This window comes from Vulpes vulpes, chromosome 16 (assembly GCF_048418805.1).
Source record: "Vulpes vulpes isolate BD-2025 chromosome 16, VulVul3, whole genome shotgun sequence".
NCBI classification, from domain to species: Eukaryota; Metazoa; Chordata; class Mammalia; order Carnivora; family Canidae; genus Vulpes; species Vulpes vulpes.
The window spans coordinates 22226351-22249744 of NC_132795.1; the positions used below are offsets into that span (position 1 = coordinate 22226351).

Sequence of the window (23394 nt, forward strand, 5' to 3'; positions counted from 1 at the left end):
GGGGCGAGGAGTTCTGTGCTTGGATGGGCACCAGGTGGATCCACACCTCTCTGGGTCGTTGTCCCTGTGCGCGGCGGACGGTCCCCAGTGTGTGTGCGTGCGCGCGTGTCAACAGTTGCATTTATCAAAGAGAAGCCCCGGCCGGCCCACGGAGGTCCCGGTCCCGAGCCCGACACGGGGCTCGCGAGGGTGACGTCGCGCCGGGCCAGCTCCAGGTGATGCCCGGGTCCGGGGCTTGGCGGCGGGGCCCCAGGCGCGCGGGGCGGGGGAGAAGCCACCCCCCGGGGTCCGGCTGTCACGGGCCGGGAAGGTGTCCGGGGGCTTCGTGAGCCGGCCCAGGACACCCTCGGGGCTCCCATCGCTCCACAGGGGCCTGCGCCGCCCCGGCCGGGGCACCGCGGGGCGCGCAGCCGGCTCTCCCGCCGCTCGCCCGCGCGGCCCGGGGGCGCCGACCGCTGCGGGGGCCGCGGGGGCTGCGGGGGCCGCGGGGGCCGCGGGGGCCGGGCCGCCTCGGCGCGGCGGCGGGTGCGCGGACTTCGGCGCGGGCGGCCCTGCCCGCCGCGTGGGCTTCGGCCTGGACCTGCCCGGGGGTCGGGCCGCCGCCGAGGCCCTGCTCGCCCCGCGGGCTTTGGCGTAGGGTGGTCCGGGGTGAGCCGGCCCGCACCTGCCCATCCCCCGCCGCGCCCTGCGCCCGCGACCAGGCGACGCCGAGGGGCCGCTCCGGGACGCCGCGGGCTTCGGTCGCAGCCCACGCGGTGGCGCTGTCGGGAGCGGACGGCTCGTCTCCGGTCGGGGGACCCGGGCAGTGACCCGCGCTCCAGGCGGCGGGGCCGTAAGGACGAGTCGAGGGCGCGGGGCTCCTCGCCGCTCCCGGGCCCCGGGCCGAGGGTGGGGCGGGCCCGGGCCTCCTTGCTCGCGGCCTCCAAGACGGCAGACGCAGCGGGTCGGGAGCGGACTCCGCGCTCGGAGCCCCGCAGCCCGGGGAGGGGGCAGGGAGGCGGCGGCGGCGGCCCCTTGGGCGTTTCGTTTTCTGTCCCCCACGGCCCGGTCACCGGTCGTTCAAAGTCGATTTCTATTCCAAAAAACAAAACAAAACAAAAACAGAAAAGCAACAAAAAGCACACACGCTAGTTTGGCAGGGCAGCCCTCCTGTCCCCGCGATGCTGCGGGAGACCCAGCTCCAGTAGCTCTAGACTCTGGAAAGGCGTGGAAGGATCCAGGAGCCTGGGGGCGTTGTCATGCGTGGTCGCGAGTGCTGCCCGGCCCGCAGGCCCTCCGCCCTCCCGGGCTTCCCGGTCCGGGGCCGCGCGCGGGGACAGCACCTCCACCCGGCCCGCCCGGGGCGCCCTCACCTTCGGGTCGTGTCCCTCGGCTTTCTGCACCCGGGGCAGGCGCCCTCTCCCAGCCCCCGCACCCGGGACCCCGGGGCGCAGAGCTCCGCGCCGCCGCCGGAGGCAGCTCCTGGGCCGACCTCCGCGGGCCCCCTCCCGCCCTCGGGGCGTCGGGCCCGCGACCCCGCGACCTCCGGGGCGCGCAGCTCGCTCCGGCCGGGCCACCGCCTCCCCGGGACGCCGCTCTCCGTCGGGGCCGCTGCAGGATGGGAGCGGGACCTCCGGCCGCCCTGCCCTAGGGGCCCGACGGGCTCCCCGCGCTCCGCCCCCGCCAGGCCCCCCGGGGCTGCCGCGCGAGCCCGCCTGCGAGGGCTTTGCCGGGCGCGGGCTGGGACCCGACGGGCTCCGACGCCAACGAGGAAGGCGCGCGGACAGCGCAGTAAGTGTCCCCGGACGCCCCGGAGCGGCGAGGCGGGCGCGCGCCCCTCGGGGCCCTGGGCACGTGCGACTGCCACCCCCGAGCCTGCGGCAAGTTATGCGGCCGTGGACACGCTGGTCGCCTGACTCTCCCCGGACAGTCCGCGGCGGAAATTGGCTTCAGAAGTGGTGCGGGCTTCATTGGAGGGAAAGGATTCCCGCCCGCCCTCCCCTCGCCCCCAGCAGAGCGAGCCCCGGGCGCTGGCGGGGGGGCGGGGGCGCGGGAGGGGGAGAGGCAGGCCTGCGTGGGTCCTAGGAGCCGCCCGAGGCCTCCGACGCCCGCGGTGCCCGCAGAGCTCCTGCGTGTGCGAGAGCGCAGGGGAAAGGCCGCGCGGCTCCCGTGCTCCCTAAGAGGCAGCGCACCTCCGCGAGGGCCTCTCCGCCCCGGCGGCCGCACCTGGGATCCAGGGAGCCCGGGGATGGATGCTGGGGCCTTAGGGGTCGGGGCGGCCCGGCCCGGGCTCCCAGCCCCCTCCGCCCGGGGCGGTCGGGCCTAGGCCGCCCTGCGCGCTCCTCGCGGAAGGAAGGTTGGCCACGGGTTAGGGGCCAGCACAGCAGAGACCTCGGTGTCCAGGGCGAGAAATCAAGAAATGTTGCCATTAAAAGTGCAGGCCATAAAAGGAGAAGAAAGGCCTGACGAGAGATGGAGAGAAAAGGGGAGAACATGAAAATAAGAAAAAACATGCATATTTAAGCCCAGCGCGTAAACATCCGTTGATTTTTAAAATAACAAATCTCAGTGTGATTATGAAAGACAGGCGACCTTTGACTAAATGACATATGAAAAAAAAAAAATTGAGGGTGGGGGAGGAGAGGGAGGAAAAAGTCTTAGTAGATTCCCGACTGAAACGTCAGTGAGAAGCAAGTTGAAGGATTAAAATGTCCCCCAGTGTGAACTTTATGCTTTGAGCACTGGAGCAAACTATCTGTATAAAAAAATGCGTTTGGGATCAAATTATTTTTAAAGAAGAAAAAAACCCAACAACAACAAACGTAATTAAAACCAATTCTTTTCTTGAGTGTGATTTTGTTTTAAAAATGTTTGGAAATGAACCACTTGAGGAATATAAAACGAAACCAAACAGAACTTTTGAATCAGAATTTATTTACGGTTTTAAAAAGTAGAAAATCTCAGCAAAAGATAAAAATGCTATCTGAAATTTCTTATTGTCAAAATTGAGCATGCCGAAAATAATTGCTTACTTCAGTTGAAATAAGGTCAATACAAAAATCATGCAGTAGAAAGCTTATGTAATTTGAAACAGAAAAGGCCTTTATTAGGGACAAAACTCAAGGGGGGTAAAAAAAAAAAAAAGAAAGAAAGAAAGAAAACCCACACCGGGCACGTATCACAAAACTTCCTAGAATTCTCCCTTTTTAAAATCGAAAGAAATCTGTAAAATGTGTAAGTAAACATAAATCTGCAAATATTCAAAACACATTTCTGGTAATAACTCACAGCTTTCGATGTTTTCCTTTATGCCCAATTCACCTTTACCTATTTTGAGTTCTTTTGCCCCAAATGATAGTTTTGTTCACTGTCAAAAACGGAAAAGAAGAAACTCTAATAATGAGAAAATCCATTAATCTTCAAAAGGGTGCAGAATCTGAACACAAACTGGCCACAAAGTACATTTAATTGTACTTAAATTGTATACTTTATTTAAATCACCCATCTCAGGGGTTTAATAATTTAGAATCAATAGCTCCCTTCAAAACATAATAAAATATTTACACTTTATAAAATATTAACCCATTAACAATACCGCTGTGTTGTTTATGAGTGTGACTGCAGTCCCATAATCATGCTGTTGACACAAGCATGTGAGGTTAGCGAAGTGATCCTTCGCAAAATGTAAATGAAGATCTTCAGACAGTGGTGTTTATAAAATAGCTCATTAATGACTTAAGATTGAATCGCTCCAACCATTCGCATCATCAGATATAATAATAGTGACGAATCAGACAGGAAAGATCCTGGCTAAACCATTTGCATTTTTTTTTTTTTCCAGAAGTACTGAAGTCCTAATAGCACCATTTCTTCTAAGTTCCTGGACACTGATCCGGAGGAGGATTCTGCAGTTCAACACCAAGGTAAGGAAAGAAACAGCATTATTATCGTTTTTTTTTTTTTTTTTTTTTTTTTTTAAGGTTAAGATTATTTGTTAAGAATTGCGGCTCTCCCCATCTTGGAAACGGGCTCAAACTTTGACAGTGGTAGTTGCTTTTTTTGCAAAACCCCCTTCCCATTCCGACGTGAAAGTACAGATTAAAAAAAAAAAAAAGTTTGTTGATCAAACTTACAGTTTGGTTCTTTGCAGCCAAAAACCTTTTAGCTACCCCCACGAGTTGGTTTACTCGAGCCACTTTGTTCTCACCGCCTTCGAACTGTGCATTTTCTCTAACCCGTCCGTTCAGGTTGGAGGGAGAGATGGGGTTTGGGGGATAAAAGCACAGGGAAGAGAACGTGCAGCCCAGAGCTCGCAGGGTGGCTCCCCGAAGGTTCTCTACCGAGCTGGCTTCCTTTCCCGGCTGGGCTCCGACCGCCTCCCGGGGCGCCTGGGGCTCCCTTGGACCTTGGTGGGCGGCGCCTGGGTGCGGGCTGCTCCGGGAGCGGGGCGCGGAGCCTTAGGCCGGGGCAGGTTTAGTTTCTGGGACCCTTTCCCTTCCAGAGGCTCCTCCGCCTCCCAGGCCTGGGCTCTGGAGGGGACGGCTGCGCGCGCCGCCCACCGGGTAGGTGCGGCGAGGGGGCCGGCGGCCTACCTCCGGGCGCGCTCGGCGGCCGCGGCTCCCCGCTGTCGGTCCACGGCCCAAGCTTTCCAGAATTACTCTAGGAGCGCGTTTCCCCAAACCGAATGGAGTTTGGCCCTCTGGCGCCGCCGTACAGCCAATACTTCTTAAGGGGGACCGGCGGCGCAGGCGGCGCGATGGTGGGGAGTCCTCCGGGTGCGGGGGTTTAGGGGAGAGACACCCGGTGCGCGGTGGGGACTGGAGGTGCCGCCAGCAGAGGGGCTTCGCCGGCCTCCAGGCGCGCGGGGACGCGGCCTCATTTTCCCGCCACAGGTCAGGACCGCGAGTGTGAGCCGGCGCCCCGGGCGCCTCGCGGGGGCCGCGGCCCCTGCCCACGTGCTTTTCTTTAAGGAGGTCCGGCGCCCTAGCGGGGACCTCAGGGACAAAAGCGCGGCCGCAGCTCGGCCTGCTCGGCTGGTGCCCGCGCCACCTTAAATGAGCACCGCGGCTGGAGTCGGGCTGCGGGCGGCTGCGGCCGCGGGAGTCGGCAAAAGTTTGTGGCTCAGTCGCACCTTCGCGGGACCTGCTGTGGACGCCCCCGCGCGGCCTCCCCCGGGACGGGGGCACCGGGCCGTCCCCGCGCACGCCGCGCGTCCTCGGAGCCCAGCGCCTGAGCCGCCGGGGCGGGGCGGGGGGGGGGGGTCCCGGGAGTCCCAGCCCCGCAGCTGCAGGACGGGCGAGCCCCGCCGCCCTCCCCGCCTCCGCGCCACGGCCTCCGGGCGGAGCCGCTCGGGATGCCCGCGGCGCAGCGAGCGCTCCGGGGCCGCCGCCCGGGGAGGCCCCCCGCCCCCCACGCGGCCCGCTCGCCCGTCCGCGCCGCGGCACCCCTGCCCCCCGGGGCGCGCGGGCCATTGTTCCGGACCCGCGGGCGGCGGCCTTCCCTGCGCGGGCTGCGGCGCGGCGGCCCCGGACGGCCGGCTCCGCGCGGAGGGGGAGCTCCCGGGCGCCGGGAAAAGTTGCTCGGAGGGGCGGAGGCGGTGGGTGGTGGGCGGAGGCGGTGGGTGGGGGAGGCGATAGCCCTCCTATCTCCAAAGTCGAAAGTACTCGGCGCAGTTAGCAGAACCGGGAGCCGAGGCAGCCGCGCTCGCCAGCCGCGCGTCGGGCTGCGCCTCCGCGGGGAGCCCGGGGAGACCAGGCAGCCGCGCCCGCCGCGCCGCCGCCGCCGCCGCCGCCGCCCCCGCGCCGGGACCAGTGCGCCTCGGGGCCGGGCGAGGCGGCCGCGCCCCGGACCCGCCGCGAGGAGGAGGAGCGGACCCGAGCCCCGGCGGCGCCCGGGCGCACCCGCACCCACCCGCCGGCCCGGCCGCCGCCCCGCGCGGCACTCGCGCCTCTGCCATCGCTCTCGCCGCCCCACGCGCGCGGTCCTCGCCCCGCGGCTGCGCTGCCGCCGACTCCCCGCTTCCTCCTCCGCCCTCCTCCCTGCTTCCCACCCGCCCCTCGCCAGCCCCTCTGCCTCCTCCGCAGCCCCGCCGCTGTTTGGGTCGCCGGGCTCACAGCGATTGATTGATTGATGTTTAATTTCCTGCCAGGCGGGGCCCCCCTCCCCCCGCAACCTCCCCAGCCCTCCTCCCCGCCCCCCACCCTCCTCCTCCGCTGCGGTGGACCAGTCTGGCTCGGGCTTAGAGCTTCCCCCCCCAACCCCCATCCCGAAATAACCCAGAGACTTCCCCTACCCCCACCCCAAATTATTATTTTGAAGGCGCTAGATCTGGGGACGGAAAGGGGGAGGGGGAGAAATCGGAAACCGAGGACAACCCAAAAGGACTCACTTTGCCTGATGACTCAACGCAACTAATAATCATCTCCCTCTCAGTGCATCTCTCTCCGCGGCTGGTCGGGGAGTCCGGCTCCGGCTGCTGGCGGCGGCGGCCGAGAGGGGAGAGGCTGGAGGTGACGGCTCGGGCGGCCGCCGCGCCTGCTCCCGCGCGCGGTCCCGGGTCCCCGTGCCGCCCCGGCTCTCGGTGACACCGGCCCAGAGGGAGGCTCCGGCCGCGCCTGCCTGCCCAGCAGCAGACCTGCGGAGCGGCAGCCCGGCCCGCCTCCGCCGCCTCCCCGTCCTCAGCCCTTTCTCTCCAGAACGGGGCTCCTTCCCGAAGGTGTGAAAAGGCTTTTTCAGCCTCCTTTTCTCTCTTCCCCTCCTCCGCCGTCTCCTCCCCCGCTCGCTCGGGTGCCCCTTTGGAGGAATCCTCCTTTCCCTCTCCTCCTCCTCCTCCCCCCGCCCCCCTCCCATCATCATCATCATCATCATCATCATCATCATCATCATCATCACAACCATCTCTGCACTAGAAGACACCCTGACCCAGGACCTTAAACGTTAGGACCTGGGAAAGAGGACAAGGGGAAGGAGGAGAGAAGACTAGGAGAGCGCTGCAAGGCAAAGCTCCAGAAACTTTCCACCCTGGATTCTCTACTTTTGCTCCATGGACAGAGCCTCAGCCAGCCAAGTTACAGACAGACCGTGAGCAGTAAGTACGCGGCGAGGACTCCCACCGCAGGCTCGGGGGGCCGGGGAAGCCCGCGCCGGCCGAGCCCCCTCCGCGGCCCGGGCGGTGCGGGGAGCCTCCGCCCGCCGCCCTCGCGTGGGCGCGCGCGCCCCTCGGCCGACCCCCACCTTGCCTCCGGGACGCGCGGCTTCTCCGGGGCGAGCGCGCCCGCCGGGGTTCCCAGCGCACTTGGCTGCGCGGGTTCCTGCTTCTCGGGGATGCCAGTGACAATGTGAGCGCCGTGTCATCAGGTGTTTCCTCCTCCGCCGCCGCCGCCGCCCCCCAAAACCCGGGGGGGGGCGGTTTGCCGAGGACCCCTGCGGGTTCCTGGGGCGCGCTTGCCAGCCTTAGGACACCCAGAGGAAAACTTTTTGGAGGAATTTTTAAATTGGGCTTGATGAAGGCTGCTCCTTCACCTAACCGTTTAAGTGCTTTTTTTTTTTTTTTTTTTGCTTTTGTGTGTGGCACTGAAGAGCTTTTACAAATAAGGATGGGAGGAACAGAAGAACGTTCCAAAATAATAACGACGGTAGCTCCCCCCCCCCCCCCGCCCCCCGCGCCCGCCCTGGGGATGCAGGTTATCCTGGAGAGCGCTGCGAGGAGGAGGAGTACCTCCGGGTGCTCATCGATGAGGACCGGGGGCTGCGGTTGTGCGCAGCGAGTCTGTGTCTGCAGACCGGCCCTGCAGGGGGCGGGAGGGGGAGCGGGGGGCTCGGGGGGTCCCCACGCCGGGCCTTTGGCGCCGGCCCCGCCACTCAGCGCACGTGCATCCTGTGGCCGATCGCGGTTCTCGCGGACTGTGTTTGTCCATCCCCCAGCCCCTGCTCGGGCCGGGACGCGGCCCTCGGATGAAGTTCACCGCTCCGGTGCGGGGAGGCCGTGTGCCCCGAGCAGCGCCGCCGCCGGCCGCGCCCCCGGGAGCCGAGCGCCTCGCCGGGAGCTCCCCCCTGCAGAGCGGCCGCGCCGCGGGGCTCGGGGCCTCGGGCGGCGGGAGGACGCCCGGGGGACTGCGCGGTGCCGCGCTCCGCCACTGGCCTGAACGTCTATCACGTGTGTGAGCGGTTTTCCCTCTTTTTTCTCCCTCCCCCTCCCCGCCCTCCCTCCCTCCCTCCCTCCCCCTCCCTCCCCCCGCCCCCTCCCTAGGTCCCTGCGCGTTTTATTGCGACCTGCCGGTGGGAACTTTGTCTCCGAGTCGGAGCAGCATGGAGCGGCGGAGCGAGAGCCCGTGTCTGCGGGACAGCCCCGACCGGCGGAGCGGCAGCCCCGACGTCAAGGGGCCTCCCCCGGTGAAGGTGGCCCGGCTGGAGCAGAACGGCAGCCCCATGGGAGCCCGCGGGAGGCCCAACGGCGCCGTGGCCAAGGCCGTGGGAGGTAACAGCCCGCAGCGGGGAGGCGCGCGGCCCGGCCCGGCCCGGCCCGGCGGGAAGGGCCCGGGTGGCGGGGTCCAGGTGGCCCGGGCGCCGCCGCGGTGTAGGGTTACAGGAAGTCCCCTCCGGGCGGCCAGATAAGGCCCCCGCCGCCTCGCCTCTGCAACTGGGAGCCTCCTCCGGAGTTGCAAACAAGAAAGCGGTTTACCCAGAGGGTGGCATTTTTTGGGCACCTTGCCACTGTGTGCCGAGGTGTTGGCAGGTTTATGTCACAGCCAGCTAACTGTTTCTAGATTTTCCTAGAGAGCTTTTTAGCGATTTAACTCTTTTTGCCTTGCCTCGGAGTTATCAGTTTTGCAGAGATGAAGTTGTAAGGTGCGATCGCTTTGGTGGACTAGTTTCTTTCTTTCTTTTTTTAATGCTCAGGAGCAAAGAGTGCTGGTGTTACTTTGTAGTTAGGACAGTGCTTCGAGAGAATTTAGTAACAAACCGGGAATATCCTGCCACATTTCGAGTGGGAGATAAAGAATCATGAGCCGAATGTGTCAGGCCCGCAGAGGCTTGAAGGTCACCGTTTTCTGTAAAGTTTAAGATCCTGTGCGTTTGTGACTTGGCGGTGGGTGATGGGGCACGACAGGTAAAAACAGCAGAGTGGTCTTCAGGGCCGCATGCTGTTTACCTCTTCCAGGATGTTGATGTTATTTAAAGAAAAGCTTTGGTAGATTTTTATCACTTAACCACTTTCTTTTAAAGTGGTTAGGGGGAGAGCTTTTACAAAGTAAAGATACATAAGAAGTTGAAACATTATTAAAAGGTTTGAGGCTTATGCCACTGGCTTAGTCGTTTTCTACATGTAAAATAACACAACTCAACATGGCATGCAGCTTTTTTTGTGTCTTTGGGATCCATCATTCATTAGTTTAAATCTTTTTTGCTTCCAGAGGTTTTTCTCCTCCCCCCACCTCTCCATACTTTCAGCAGTAGCTTATTTGACATAATTCTTTATGTTAGCCTGCCTGAAATGGTGCAAAACCGTGGCAAAACTTAATGATAAGCTCCAACCCCATGTTCTCAAGAGCCATAGTATGTATTTCAAAGGAAAGACTTAAGTCTAAATGTCCGTGCCCTTTTAAAGAGTTAAAACAGACATTTTATAAAATAACACGTTTCTATTTTTACTTGGTTTGCTATTATTATTTCTTCATGGTAGACATTCAGGATGGTTTGCCTTAGTTCCTTATATTAATCGTCTCCCCTGGGAAGCACTCATTCTCACAGTGTTTAAAGGTTTAAAAAATTACTTGGCTATACATTGTAGCTTACATATCTTTTATTGTAGGGACTTAAAGATACACTTTAATGAGGCAAAAGAAAATTTGATAGCTTTGCGAGCCACTTTTTAAAAGTGGCGTTTATTTATATGTTAACTTAGACCAGAACAATAACTTCAGACTTCTTACAGTATCTTTTAGTGTATGCATATAAGAAAGGGAAATACAGCAAATACGACAAAACCAAGTGTAAGATGATATAAGTGCTGATGCTATTTGATTGAAAAACTGGGAAATCCTTAGAGGAGATGTGTTCTCAAAGTGGCCTTATGCACATAGAAAAAACTTGGACTTGAAATTCTGGTTTCTTTCTGAAGACCTACTAAAATTCACTAAATTTAAAGAAGTCTCTAAACATTTTAGAACGTAATTGTTAACAGTTGTGATTCCTTAAAACAAGTGTGGTTTTTATTTCTACAGCATATTAATTTCGTTGACCGGGGATACCTTTAGTGTAAAACAGTGGTTGCATTTCTTATTTTCTGAGACTATAATTTACATTTGACCAGTTATCATAAATTTGATATAAGGAAAAAATGAAGTCTTCAGGAGGAGTAATATGATTTGTTTCAATGAGCTGCTTTAGTCATTTTTTTCTGAGCTTTAATTTAGTAATATCACAGGTCTTACTAGTTGTTTTTCAAACTGAAAATAGATGGCTTTAGTTTGTCTTAATAACTACTATATATAATACTTAACAGTAAAGTGATAAAGAAGAGTTTTAAACCCGCATATGGTGGGCTTGAAAATTTTTTTTTATAGAAAGATTTTGTTCTATACAGCATAACAGATTATTTGGAAAGATTTTAGTTTAGAAAGCTTTAGAATACAACAACTTAGAACATAAAATTTTGACAGTGTGAAGTTTCTCATTGAATGTTAATATTGGTTTTGGGGTGTAAGTTTATATACTTTCCTAATGTACATTGAGATGGTAATAATTTCATTTCTTTGTGACTTTTAATCATGTGCATAGATTGGAGAAAAGCAAAGCCTTTAAAAAAATACAGTTTTTAAATTTTAAAAAATGCTTAAAATACATTTCTAGTTAGCAGTTCTTCGTAATTGAAATACTCATTTTGGAACATAGAGTAAATATAGAATAGATTATATTTCTATCACCCTGCCTTCCTTTGTTTAAATTTCCTTTATGAAGCAATATAATAAGTACAGACAACTACAAAATATTTATAGCTCTATCATTTATTGCCATTTTCAGGTATATTACAGTCTTGTCAGTGTTGTAAAGATGGTTATAATAATTTATGTTTTAAAAATAGAGCTCAAAATTTGGGAGGATGTGTTTGTTAATCTTTAGTGTTCACTAATCTTTAGCGATCTTTCTTAAAAGCTTTCCCCCTAAAAATAGGGGAGATCATTAAGTTAATTGGTTGCCCAATAACATGGCAGTTATCTGACTACTTTTGATAAACAGTGAGGTGAATAAATGTTTCTGAATGCATTGGTTGTAATAGTAAATTCTGTTGCCATGATTCCACATTTTCAGAGAGAGAGAGAGAGAGTTTGGTATGTTTTTTTGATGAGAACGTGTTTGTTTAATAAAAAAAAAGAAGAAATTATATTAGTGTCTAGATTTAACTAGTTGAGGGGGTAGATACACTATCACAGTCTTCAAGGTTGTGTTTTAATAGGGGACTTAAAAGTTAGTGTGTTGTTTACAATGTGGTTAGCTTTAGAAGACTATTAGAAAGTAGATCAGTTTTGCTTTGTCTTTACAACACTTTCTAGGATGTTTTTGTTCTTATCTAAGCACTGTGTTTTAAAGCATGTATATAATAAAATAAGTGCTCCGATGTGTATGACAGTCAGCTTTTATAGAAGGTCCCCAGGAAAAAAAAAAAAAAGGCTAATATCTCTTTAAAAAACATATGAAGGCTGGGAGAGAGTTTAGAGCAAGCAAGAGCACCGTGGTGTTGACAGCTTTATATCCCTGCTGGGTAACATTCACTTACTAGAATTGGCGTCCCCTCTCAGCTAGTAATTCACTCCATAAGGATTTTGAAAAAGGATGATTAATGGTGGGGAAATTTATATTTGTGAAATTGTTGATTAAAACTTACAGATCTATTTGAAGATTTCGAAAAAGAAAAGATTATTAGGGATGACGAAAATAAGAATCAGATGATCCTTTTTACCACCATTAACATAAGTACCTAAAATGTTCTGCTGTGTGTAATGCTTCAGCCACGAAACGTACAGCATAAAATGAAAGTGATGCCAATCAAGTTTGCAGAGGAAGCAAGGCGTTCTTTTCCTCCTGGACTGCTGAAAGGCGCTGGCCAGTTGTGCTTTAATAGCAATAAATTATTGTGCTTCATTCATTGTTAACACAGGCATTTTCATTTTTAAATGTTTGGCTTAAAGAAGAACTTTTAGACAGCTTTATTTAAACTGAATGAACAGCGCTTGAGTATACCAGATGGTGTATTTGCTGATAGGAGGCATTAAACATCAGAAATCTTTTTGATATTTTTTCATTTTCCTATGAGTTTTGATAATTTTTTTTTTGTGTTAAATGTTCTAGATTTTAGGGTAAAATGTTTGAACACTGGGAGTATCTTTCAGGGATATTTGAAAGAAATTTTTTTGAAAGAAATTTGCTTTTTTTTTTCTTTGAAAAGAATTTGTTTTTAAAATAATGGTTTAATTTTGTTGAGGAAATGCCTGTTATCTTATAAACTAGTTGACCCAAAGTAGGCCTATTATTCTTGCTAATAGTCAGCCCTTTGAAGAACATAACTGTCTTGTTACAAGGGGAAAAAAATCATTATGCAATACACACTGATGTATTCAAATAGGGAAGCAAATGTGATCACGATTGTTGGGCAGGGCCTCATTTAGTGCTGAACATTGTCTACAACAACAGTTAGTTTAATTGTCTACATGTGGAACATTTCCCTTTAGATGAAAAGAAATGTAGTTCAGGTCAGGTGCAGTCACCATATTAGCAGTTGTAGGGAGACATTTTACTTTTTGAAAGGAGTGCGGATATGAAAGAGTATAGATATTGACACATTAAAAATGTATAAAATACTTGGAAATTTAGAAACATGTTGTCAACCTGGGTAAAATGACAAAAACTCATTAAATTCATTTTAGCTAAGGATGAGCACTATTATGCTTGTAGGGAGGCCCCATGTTATTATTTCAAAAGACAAAAGATTGTATTTCCCTCTTACATCTACTTTTTTTTTTTTTTTTTTTAAAAGGGTCTAAGATCTTTTTAAATAGAATGAACTTAGGCTTTGGGGTCATCCAACAATCTAGCATGTCCTCTGTAGTTTTGCTGAGGTAGAAAAATAGCCCTTCTCTAAAGTGTTTTTAGTCCTTGGCCTGTTATTAAAATAAAGACATACTTGGTTAAAAAAAAATATATGCAATGGAACATACACATTAAACAGAACATAGGGTATCCGCCCCTCAAAGTCCTGAGCATAATTTGATGTTTCAAGTAATTTTGGAAGCCTTGTGTTCCATCAACAGAAACCCACTGACCATTATATATTCAAGATCATCTGCAATGAAATGTGTGTGTATGTGTGTTGGAACTACATAGATGTCCCCTAAGGCATCTGTTTTTTAACCCCTGTAGAAAATAAGCAATATAATCCATTCCCAGGGGGTTGTGACTAGTAGAATCAGTCTGTACATCTTAGATATCTTGAATATATATTATATTTATGTATATGTAAACAGACTTACCGTCATTTATTAGAGATTTAGGAATACGAATTTGAATTATTTTAATCTGAATTATTTTAAAAATATGGAAATCAGCTTTATTCCAGGCAAGACAGGGTAATTGTTTAGTATATCTGGCAAGGTATATTTGGTAGGCAGTCAGTTTTGGTGGTTCTTCTTTATTTTTCCTTTTTTAAAAAGAGAATTCAGTGTGGGGACTTTATATGCATACATTAAAAAGGCATTAACAGGGCTAGATAAATTCCAAATTGTATTATTTTTTAGGTCTTTTTAGAGTGTTTAGGTTTCTGTTGAGATAAAAGTGACCCAATTTTTCACCATTAAAAAAGTTTCTTGTAACTAATAATCTCACATTAGGTGTGTAAAATATGTTCATAATTTGTCTTATTTCAGGAAGCCAAACTTTATCCTACATAGCATGTGAATTAACAAAAAATTCTTTATATATTCTTTTATCTAATAAGTAGGCTTTAAAAAAAAACTTATGTAACTAATGTGTAGTAACAGTACTTTCTGCTATCTTCCTTATATGAATGCTGAGGTACAATGGCATTTTGGAACATATTTAAAGATGGAGCATTTGACAAAAGTTGTATGTGTAACAGTTTGTCAGTGAAAAGTGACAAGTGGGAAATGACAAATGAAATGTTGGCATCATCACTCTTTATTTTGATAAAAATGTCTCAATTTGCAGTGATATAATACTGTTTCATATTATTTCATGAGTTGTGTGAGATGCATAAGGGGAATTTAGATTTTGTGAACGGAAAATTAGCAGCCCAAACTCTCTTTTCAGAAGCTTTGGCAGCACGTTCCCCCCCCCCCCCAACTCCCCAAGAATAAGAACAGCAGTGAAATATTGGATCTAACCCATACATTTTAACTCATTATTTAGAAAGAAAGAAGAAAGAAAGAAGGAAAGAAAGAAGGAAAGAAAGGAAGAAAGGGTTTCAAGTAGAAGACCTTTATGCTTAGCTCGAAAAATGAAGAGTTTGCCTTTTAGCTTCCATTCTCTTCTTTATAGTGATTTTAAAATGAGTGATTTCCCTCTGCTGACTTTGATTATATGGGGCCTTTCTCACTTCCAATCACCACTGCTCTCTAGCATTAATTTAGGGTGCCAGTAAAGAGAGTTGTGAATTCCTTTTATTTTAAAGTGCAATAGAGGTTTGAAAATGTCTATGTGTTAAAAATGGATTTTTATATACAAAGGATTCATCATCCTACTACTTACGGGTAATGTGATAGATATTTCAAAGTCCAAGTAGACGGCCCTGAGTGGAATTGAGGTATGAGTTAAAACAAAAGCCAGTTGAGTACTTACAGATTTCCAAAAAAGCACAAATGTAGCCTCTATAGTGTCTTCTTTTCCATTTTCTGAAGTCACATTGGTTCCCTTATTGTCAGTGATCAGCCAAACATTTATTTTCTTCTTTTACATGAAACGAGCTCTGCAAGCACCTCATGCTACACAGTGTTTATGTAAAAATGTTCCATGCTGGAGTTTCCAAAAGCACGGAACTCTTTCTATATAATTTTTTTGGTTTCAATTAGCAGAATTGTTTTCGTGTTTAATAGCAAGTGATTTAAAAATTATGGCAAAATCAGTATAATGAAGTGAAAAGACTACACCAGAAATGGTCTTCTACAACTTGTGTCTTTTTCCTCTCATTTGAAAAGTTTTACTTATTACAGATTTTTTAAAAACTAGGTAAAAATGACCTGAAATGGAATAAATGTGCCTTAAGTATGTAATTATGGCAGTAGGGTTTATGGGATGTATTTTCTCCATTTTTCACTGATGTGTGTGTATCTTTAAAACTTAAAAATAAACTTAGTGAATATTATAGTTATTAGTTTGGCAAATGCTTAAAATGAAGAAAAGAGCATTAATAGAAATTTCAGGAATCTGAACCTTGCGCTAAAGTTATCAGCCAATTATGGCAGCCGTAATGTAGATTTGTGGTTATGATACATGAGGACAGTAAGACTCTGGGAAGAAGTAGATTTCCCTTTTAGTTGCTCACAGTCTAAGGCAAATTTGGATCTTCTCTTAACTAGTTGTCTTATCATTGGAATGGAGTTCTGTCTTAGCACAGTGGGTCATGAAATGATAGCATTTAACATGACAACAGAAATTAAAAAGTTCAGAGGAAATAATGCAAGCTACTACTTATAAACAGTGACTATTTGGTGCCCACTGATGGTTGCACAGTTACTGAAATGTGCCCGGCATGCTGCTCAGTGACTTTATTTGTTGAAGTGTTGGACCGATACGGAAAAAAAAAAAAAAAAAAAAAAAAAAATTAATAGAGACTCCAGTGAGAGCAAATGTTTTCCAAACCACTAAGATCTGACAGAGATGATTTGCATTTTTTGTAGAAACAATTTTAATTTCATCATGTTAAGCAGAGATATCTTTTTCTTTCTTTAAAACAATTTTTTTTTACTTGCTTTTGTATTTGGCTGGAAGGCAAGTGTATCAGTTCTTTTATGACTGAATATGATTGATTTTCCAATTTCCTGATTATTCCCTATATTAAGATTGCATATTTTTTTTATTGCATTTGTTCCAATTCTTTATATGTATAAGGAAAGGCAAAATTGATCGCTTATTAGGAAAAAGCATTCATATCAAAACTCTTTAAATGGCAGTGTTTTCAAAACATTCTATTTTTTTGGTTAACAGAACAAGAACTTTCTTTTATCATAATCCAAAGATGCTAACAGAGCAGCATGATAAATGTCTCTTTAAGTGTCGTAGTAAAAGAAAATGACTTGCCTTCTGAGGCAGTGGAGAGTTTATGTTGTTTTGGACCTATTTCCCAAGCAGTGATCGAAAACAGATTACAATAACAATTATACAGTCAGAAGATGCAATATCCATTTCTGCTTTAATTGAGTGAAAGAATAATAAAAACATCATTAAGAAAAATGAGGTGGACCTGTCACACAGTGTACACATTTTTAGTCTTGAAGAGGATGCAGAATTACTGAAATGCTTTTCACTTACTTTGTTGTGTTTATTAGCTAAAATCTGTCTTGGGGAGAGACCCTTTGGTGTTTGAGCCCCCCTAGAAAGTTCAGAAAGGAGCCCCTGGGAGGTGGTTGCTCAGGAGACAATTGAAGGTGGCCACTGATTTTGTCTTCGTAAGTTTGAGAAAGGAAATCACATTTTCTTAAAGTCTACCTGAGGTATAACTACCTCCTCTTTTTGTTTTTGTTTTTATTTTTGTTTTTGAGCCTGTGTAAATGGAGGACGAAAGTAGTGAGGACTTCCCCTACTCCAAAGCTGCCTCCTAGGAGAGGTTGGGTGTGATCCCTGGGCCTGCGGTTCTCCTTCCTCTGGTCAGAACCAGGCTGAGGTGGGGAGAGAGACTTGAGCGTGAACCCTGAGCGCCCTTATTTCTTCCCAGCCCACGTGGGGTGGTCGGGGACCCTGAGTTTCCACGTATGCGCATCACTGACATCCACTCCAGCCACAGAGACCGTCACTTGAGATGCCTGGGCTCTGGCCTCCGCTGGCAACCACCGGAGCCATTATTAAATCCATAATCCTTCACGTTGCTCAGCCTCCAGGCCTCATTCCCCAGAGTGGAGCTTTCAGCAACTTGGAGCGAGCTGGCCGGCGGCAGCCAAAGTCAGTGGCTCGTTTCAGCCCGGGCTATATTTCTTACTCTGTTCCTAGAAACTGTGAACTCCTGGCAGCTTTGATGATGACAGTGGAGGTAGCCAGACAGTGGAGTTAACCCCTGCTCGTCGTGGGGGCCCTAAAGCTACAATGTTGGCCCTCAGAGCGTCTGGAACCCACGTTTGGACTCTGTTAACACAGTTAGGGGAGAATATTTCTTTGATCTGTAGCTAAGAATTTTCTTGGGTTCAATATTTAAAAACCTTTCTGAGGATGGTAAAGCGAAAGGAATAAGATAGGGTTGGTCTCATAATCCCAGAACTGTCCCAAGTGTAATCTCCTTTAGAGTGGAATTCATATCAAACAGGTCAAAAGGCTTTTTTTTTTTTTAATCAGTTCAGAGAGTCTACTTAATAGCACCTTCATTAAAATACTTTTGTCAGCAAAGGGTTTTTCAGTTTTAACATTTACATAACCTAACAGCGGTGACGAATGCCACGAGCTTTAAGGGTCTATTAGTGGTTCCGTTTTTTCTGGACTTTATAATTTAAACCTAAACATTAATTCTGGGTGGAACTTGGCATAATATATTTTTGCCTTGGAGGGAATTTTTGTTGTACAATTAAAAAAAGTTTTCTTTTTTTTCCCTTTTTTGTACAGTCACCTTCTCCATGTCTCCCCTTCCCCAAGTAATTAACAGTTAAATAGTCAAGGTCTTAAAAGGGCTTATTTAAATTGGGCAGGGGGGAAAGAGATTGATTATTTTAGGTGAATTTAACCATTTTCCATTAGTTCACATTGTAAACTAGTGCTTTTGTTATTGATGAAACCTGTGAGGCCGATAATGCGATGAAAATACTTTTCCAATCTCTCTCTCTCTCATGTATGAAACTCATGTGGTAAAATTTTAAATGAAATCAAATGTGATGACCCTTGAGACTTGTAAATCAGTTCCTTATCTTCTTTATTAGGAGGTGAGAGACAAAAAATTCTTTATGTCAGCTGAAATTATAACATTGACTAAAAGGGAAGAGGTTGGAATCTCGCTATTAGATAATAAAGTGACAGACACATCCCAGCAGTTAAGTATTTTGGAAAATTTAAAAAAAGATCTTTTCTGTATGTTAATACTACGTTGAAGTTGAAATAATACAGGGATCTGATTACAAGGTAATTGTGAAATTAAAAACAAGTGAGGACACCAACCCTTGCCCACCCTTTGTCAGCGAATGACGACTTGTCACCCTCTGAAAACCAAATAAATCACTGTAGGCTTTGGTGACACTTTTCAAAGACCTTTGAAAGGGGAATAACATTCCCTGTGTGGCTGGGTGATACCCCTTGGATAGCATCCGAACGCTGGTGAAGGTGGATGCTGCGAGGAGCGTGCTCCTGGAGCAGAGTGGGGCAAAGCCAGGGTCCTCCTGACGCTTGCGCAGAGTCCAGCTTCCAAGGCTCCATTCAGACAAGATGTTGTGCTATAGCTGTGGCAAGTGTGGTGTCAGGACTAAACTCCCTTTATTATTGAGGGGGGAGAAGAGGAGCAAATTATTCTCTGAAAGTAAGTTTTACATATTTAAGACCCAAGTAAATAAAGACTCTTTACAAGAGTAACTAAGGTAATCCTGATTTTTTTTTTCCCTTCTCAGATGAATCTCCAAGTAACATTCAGCAAAACTCACTCTATTTACAGTCCTGTTCCTGTAGTAAGTTTGAGCCTTAAGCACATTTTTATAGCTGACTTATAACCCCCCCCCCCCAAAAAAAAAACTAGAGCTTACCACTGAAGGCCTGCCAATGCTGTCACAAATGGCCATTAGTTACCAAGAGACTTTGAGGAGAATAAAAGCCACACAAAGAGCCGTGACTTTGGCGAGAACCGTTCTGTTGCATGTGTATTTTTTTGCCACCATGGCAAAACTGTCAGCGGCGGGAGGCGACCTGCACGTTCAGGATTGATACGCAAGCTCTCCCATGGAAATGTATAGGATTCCAATTAGCACAGGGTCAGAGTATAAATGTACCTCTTTTCACACTGTTCCAAGTGGTTAGTGGAAAACAAGCTGCAAAGTAATTCCCTTGGCCCCCCAATAAAAAGATTTATAGCAAAATAATTCCCAGCCCCATAATGGGACTGTTGTAGGTTTGTGTTTGATATTTATAAAACTGAAATACAGTCCGTGTACCCAAACTAAGCATTTATTGTAAACAAGTTAACTGCCAAGAGCTTATAGTCTGTCAAACATAATTATATTGAAGATTGATGTATAGCTTGAAAGCGAGTTCAAGAGAGACAGTTCTCTACCCAGGGAGAGCCTCTGAGGTGCAAGTGTCTTGTCCCTTTGATAGAACTCTCGGAGCCCTCCTTCTGGCTGCCAGCCTCTCGGGCATAGAGTAAACACAGGCTCGCTCTTGGAAAACAGATCACTTTGGCGATCCTGCTTCTGTTAACGAAATAAAGAGATGCGTTTCTGTCCGCGGAAACTGTTAGGTATCGTTTCTTTCATCGTCTTCATGTCTTCATCGTCTTCATGTCGCTGCGGGTAGCGATGGTGCGAAGAGCAAGTGGCTCCTCTCCGCACGAGGGGCAGGGCACCCTGGGCACCCTGGCCACCCCGGCGCTCGCCTCGGCTCACCCCAGAAGGAACCCCTTTCTCCTTTAAGGCAGAGTTTGAAAAAGAGTCCTAGACTTGTCTTTTCTGTTATTTGGTGGTGGATTTATGAGATTATATCTTTTGGAACTGGCCCTTTGGGGGTGAAACTACATAAATACGCTTGATTTTGTGGCTCAGAAGTTATTCGAGAGTTCAAGAAATTAGGAATCCAGGGAATCCAGAAGTGGAATCTTGGAGATTGAGATGTTTCGTATCTGGGATTACCCCAGATTTAAAAAGGTGCTGGATTCTTTCAGGGTCTTTTGCTTTAATGAACGTAGAAACTTGTATTATCTATTCAATGGAGATTTACCATCCTTCTTCCCCCACCCTACGCCAGGGGTGGGGGCCCAAGTAAATCACTTTAGGCTTTGGTGACACTTTTCAAAGACAGTTTAAAGCCGAATAACATTCCTCCTGTGGCTGGATGATACCCTTTGGATAACATTAAAGATGAAAATAAGATTTTCAGTGATTTTGTATGTTGTAGCTGAAGGGATGTCTTTAGTTGTTTTTAAATATTAAATGTAATATTCTCTCTTGGAAATTATGTACATCACAAAGGGGATGTCTTAGAATCATAGAGCGAAAAAATATATGAGTTTTCTCTGTTCTCTTTTTCTTATTTAAGTAATTGGTGTAAATTGCACAGGTACCTATATACTTAAAATGTCTTGTCTGGGAAGTATTCCATCAGTGGGGACCTGAGCCTCCCCAGTCCGTATGCTGGGTTTTATTAACTTCATCTCAGTCACAATAATAATATCCTATGTATTGCGATCCAGAGATCTCGGTGTACCCTTAGGGAACTGCAGAATGCACACTATGATTTTGACTTTCTTGCTCCCTCCTTGTTCTTTTTCTTCTCCTTGTGTCAGCCCTTTCAAGGGCTTGCTTGCTGCTATCACCTATCTGTGGAGGCATTTGTTGGGTACGAGAATGAGGGTGGCTTTTAGTGGTGCTGGCTGCCCGGCTAAGCTTGGCTTTGTGCAATCTGCATTCACTTCACCGTGATGATTTTTACCCATCTATTAGACGCCCCTATGTATTTTGCTGTTTTATCCCTAAACATAGAGAGTAGGATTTCCTTTTGTAAGAAGAAAGCCTTCTATTTTTTACTATAAAAACTTCACCTTTTCAGGTTTTTATTTGATAAAAATCTCTCCACTCTAGTATGATTTCCTTTGGGGCTTTGCACCAGTGTTTGATCTCAATTTTTAATAATTTTGGTGAGTTAAACTCCCCAAAGAAAACATGCTTGTGCTATGAAATATTCCCTCTAGAAATCTGGGTAGTCTTGTCTTATTGAGAGCCGAGTGCTTGATTCCTTTATTAATTTCTTGCTAGTGAACCACAATACAGTTAACCTTTCTTTAACACTACACTGGAGAAATCAATCAAAGATTTTTTTATTTTAATTGTTAAATTAGGTAGAATAACATTTAGGCAAAGCTCAAAACCTGAGGTGATAAAGCAAATGTTAGTATAAAGACAATTTTTATTGACTCTCTTCCTGACTTTTGGGACTCTACGTTCCAAATAGCTTTTCCAGGGAGGATAATGAGAATGAGGGGAGCAGCACATACATCTCCACCTAAATGCTATCTGAAAAATTATCTTCTCAGACACCTCTAGAATAAAATTTTATATTACGAGGGACAGAAATCTGAGTATTAGTAAATTATGGTGTACTTATTTTAACATACCATTGAGTCTCAAGACTCTATTAATATATGCATTTATAACCCACTATGAAAGGAACCTCAAAAATTTAGTTTTGAACTAAGGGATACTTAATGTTTGAACTCCTCTGAGATAATCAAACTTACATATTCTACTTTTTTCTTAATTTTTTTTTTTTTTTAAATTTCGGGGTCAGTAAACATTTTGTCGCTCTGATTTAGAAAAGATGTTGCAGCCCTTCAGTGTAGGATGTATAGGACTGCAGATCAGATCTCCAGGGTTTCAGGATGTGTACAGTCACAGAGCACAGTGCTGCTAGCCACTTGAGTCTTACACCCAATAGACTGCGATGCCTTCCTTGAGTCTTACACCAATACACTGATAAGCCAACAATTTCTGTCAGTAGTGGTCACACACAGCCCTGGAGAACATGGAGTGAGGTCCTAAGTCCACTTGTGTGGATTGTTTCTTAGAAAGCCTTTCTTGTGTGCAGATGCTGAATGCAATGCAGTGCAAATCTTTTCTCATATGCTGATGTGATGGGTTCACCTGGGAAGTAACAGGGTAAAAAAGCAGAACTGACATTGCCTACTAATGGTGGTTATTATTAATGTCTAGCTAGAATAGCATTTTGTTAAACTGAACCAAGATTTGTTTTGGACTTGCTATCAGTCAGGCTCAGGGATGGAGCAGGGAGTGAGGGAGTGAAGAAGACTTATCTAAGTCCAGCCCATGTTGGAGAAGGAAAAGGCAGGCTTCTCATTCACTCTAACTGGACGTTCCTGACATCAGGGAATTGAGTTCCGTGGGATCAGGCTTGCTATGGCCCAGTTCCCAGGTGTAGCTCAGGCTTTTTTGTTTAGATAAGTAGCCACACTGTGCCTCCTGTGTGCCTGTGAAATCCTGTTTTGCAAACTGCCCGGCCAACTTGATCCTGCTACCACACTTCTGTAAATGAGGAGTATTGAGAGACGAGGAGTTGATCCTGCAGCCTTCAGATCTGACTTCAGGTTGAATTGTGATCTCTCAATCTGGGGACAGGCTTGGAAGACCAGAACCCATCTCCTTCCCCTACCACTTTAAGCTCAGTTTGAGCCTTTAGGGTGATAATAAGAGAGGACTAGAGTTCACGAGGCTGCCCCACCCCTGGCCTATTTTTGTTCTTATCTTCCAAAGTTAAGATCTGCCTCAGGGGCTGCTTGGTAGTGTCTGGTTTTACTAGACAGGATTCTGAGAATAAAGTATTTCTTGATAATCTTACCTCCCCACCCCACTTCCTAAAGGGAGAGAGGCATCAAGGAGCTTTATTGTTGAAACTTTATTTGGAGATTTAACCTTGAGTTACAAATAACTGGGTCATGGATGAACGTGAAATAAAATTTCTGCATATATGACTTAATATGCCCTTAGAGTAATTATTAAGCAAATTTTACCTTCTCCATCATTGGAGGATTAACTGTGTTCCTCCACCTTTGAACAACACAGCTTGCCCCACCTCTTGCCAGCTCTTGCTTCCTCTTCAGTGAGACTTAAAAAGAAAGCCAACAACAAAGACAAATGAATTAATCCTTTAGAGAATCTTTGTTCACAAGCAAGGGTCAGAGAGAAATTTTGGAAAGTGGGGCAGCTTAGAGGAGCCTAGAGGACCTCTAGTCTACCTGTGGATAGCTCCCTGGCTCCCAGATATTTTTGCTCCCCCACCACGCCAAGACTGGTGAAAACATTTTTTTTTTTTTATTGCATTGCCTGAAATTCCATTAGAAGTTAATGTGGGATACAATGAGTTTCTTTTACAATGAAAATATATCTATCTGGGATGCCTGGGTGGCTCAGCAATTGAATGTCTGCCTTCAGCTCAGGTCCTGATCCCAGGTCTGGGGATCGAGCCCTGCGTCCTGCGTTGGGCTCCCTGAGAGGAGCC

General features: G+C 47.7%; 1 protein-coding gene and 1 long non-coding RNA gene across 3 annotated transcripts in view; one reads left to right on the top strand and one right to left on the bottom strand.

The window, feature by feature from the left end:
* The first annotated feature begins 1609 nt into the window (after positions 1–1609).
* SATB2 (SATB homeobox 2) overlaps positions 1610–23394 on the top strand; it is a 187454-nt gene continuing 165669 nt past the window's right edge. Inside the window, exons 1-3 of one of the 2 annotated variants that reach the window (XM_072742826.1) lie at positions 1610–1770; positions 3821–3902; positions 8228–8455. In XM_072742826.1, the coding sequence (XP_072598927.1) occupies positions 8287–8455 (169 nt within the window). In that variant the 5' untranslated portion in view covers positions 1610–1770; positions 3821–3902; positions 8228–8286. Of the gene's footprint in view, positions 1771–3820; positions 3903–6494; positions 6695–6919; positions 7067–8227; positions 8456–23394 lie in introns of those variants that run through there. The other variant, XM_026002597.2, reaches the window with a different exon arrangement.
* On the bottom strand, positions 2897–5025 carry LOC140595995 (uncharacterized). The gene is made up of 2 exons (XR_011998014.1): positions 4113–5025; positions 2897–3884 (listed from the first exon to the last, which is right to left on the bottom strand). It is a non-coding gene; the product is annotated as an uncharacterized lncRNA (long non-coding RNA).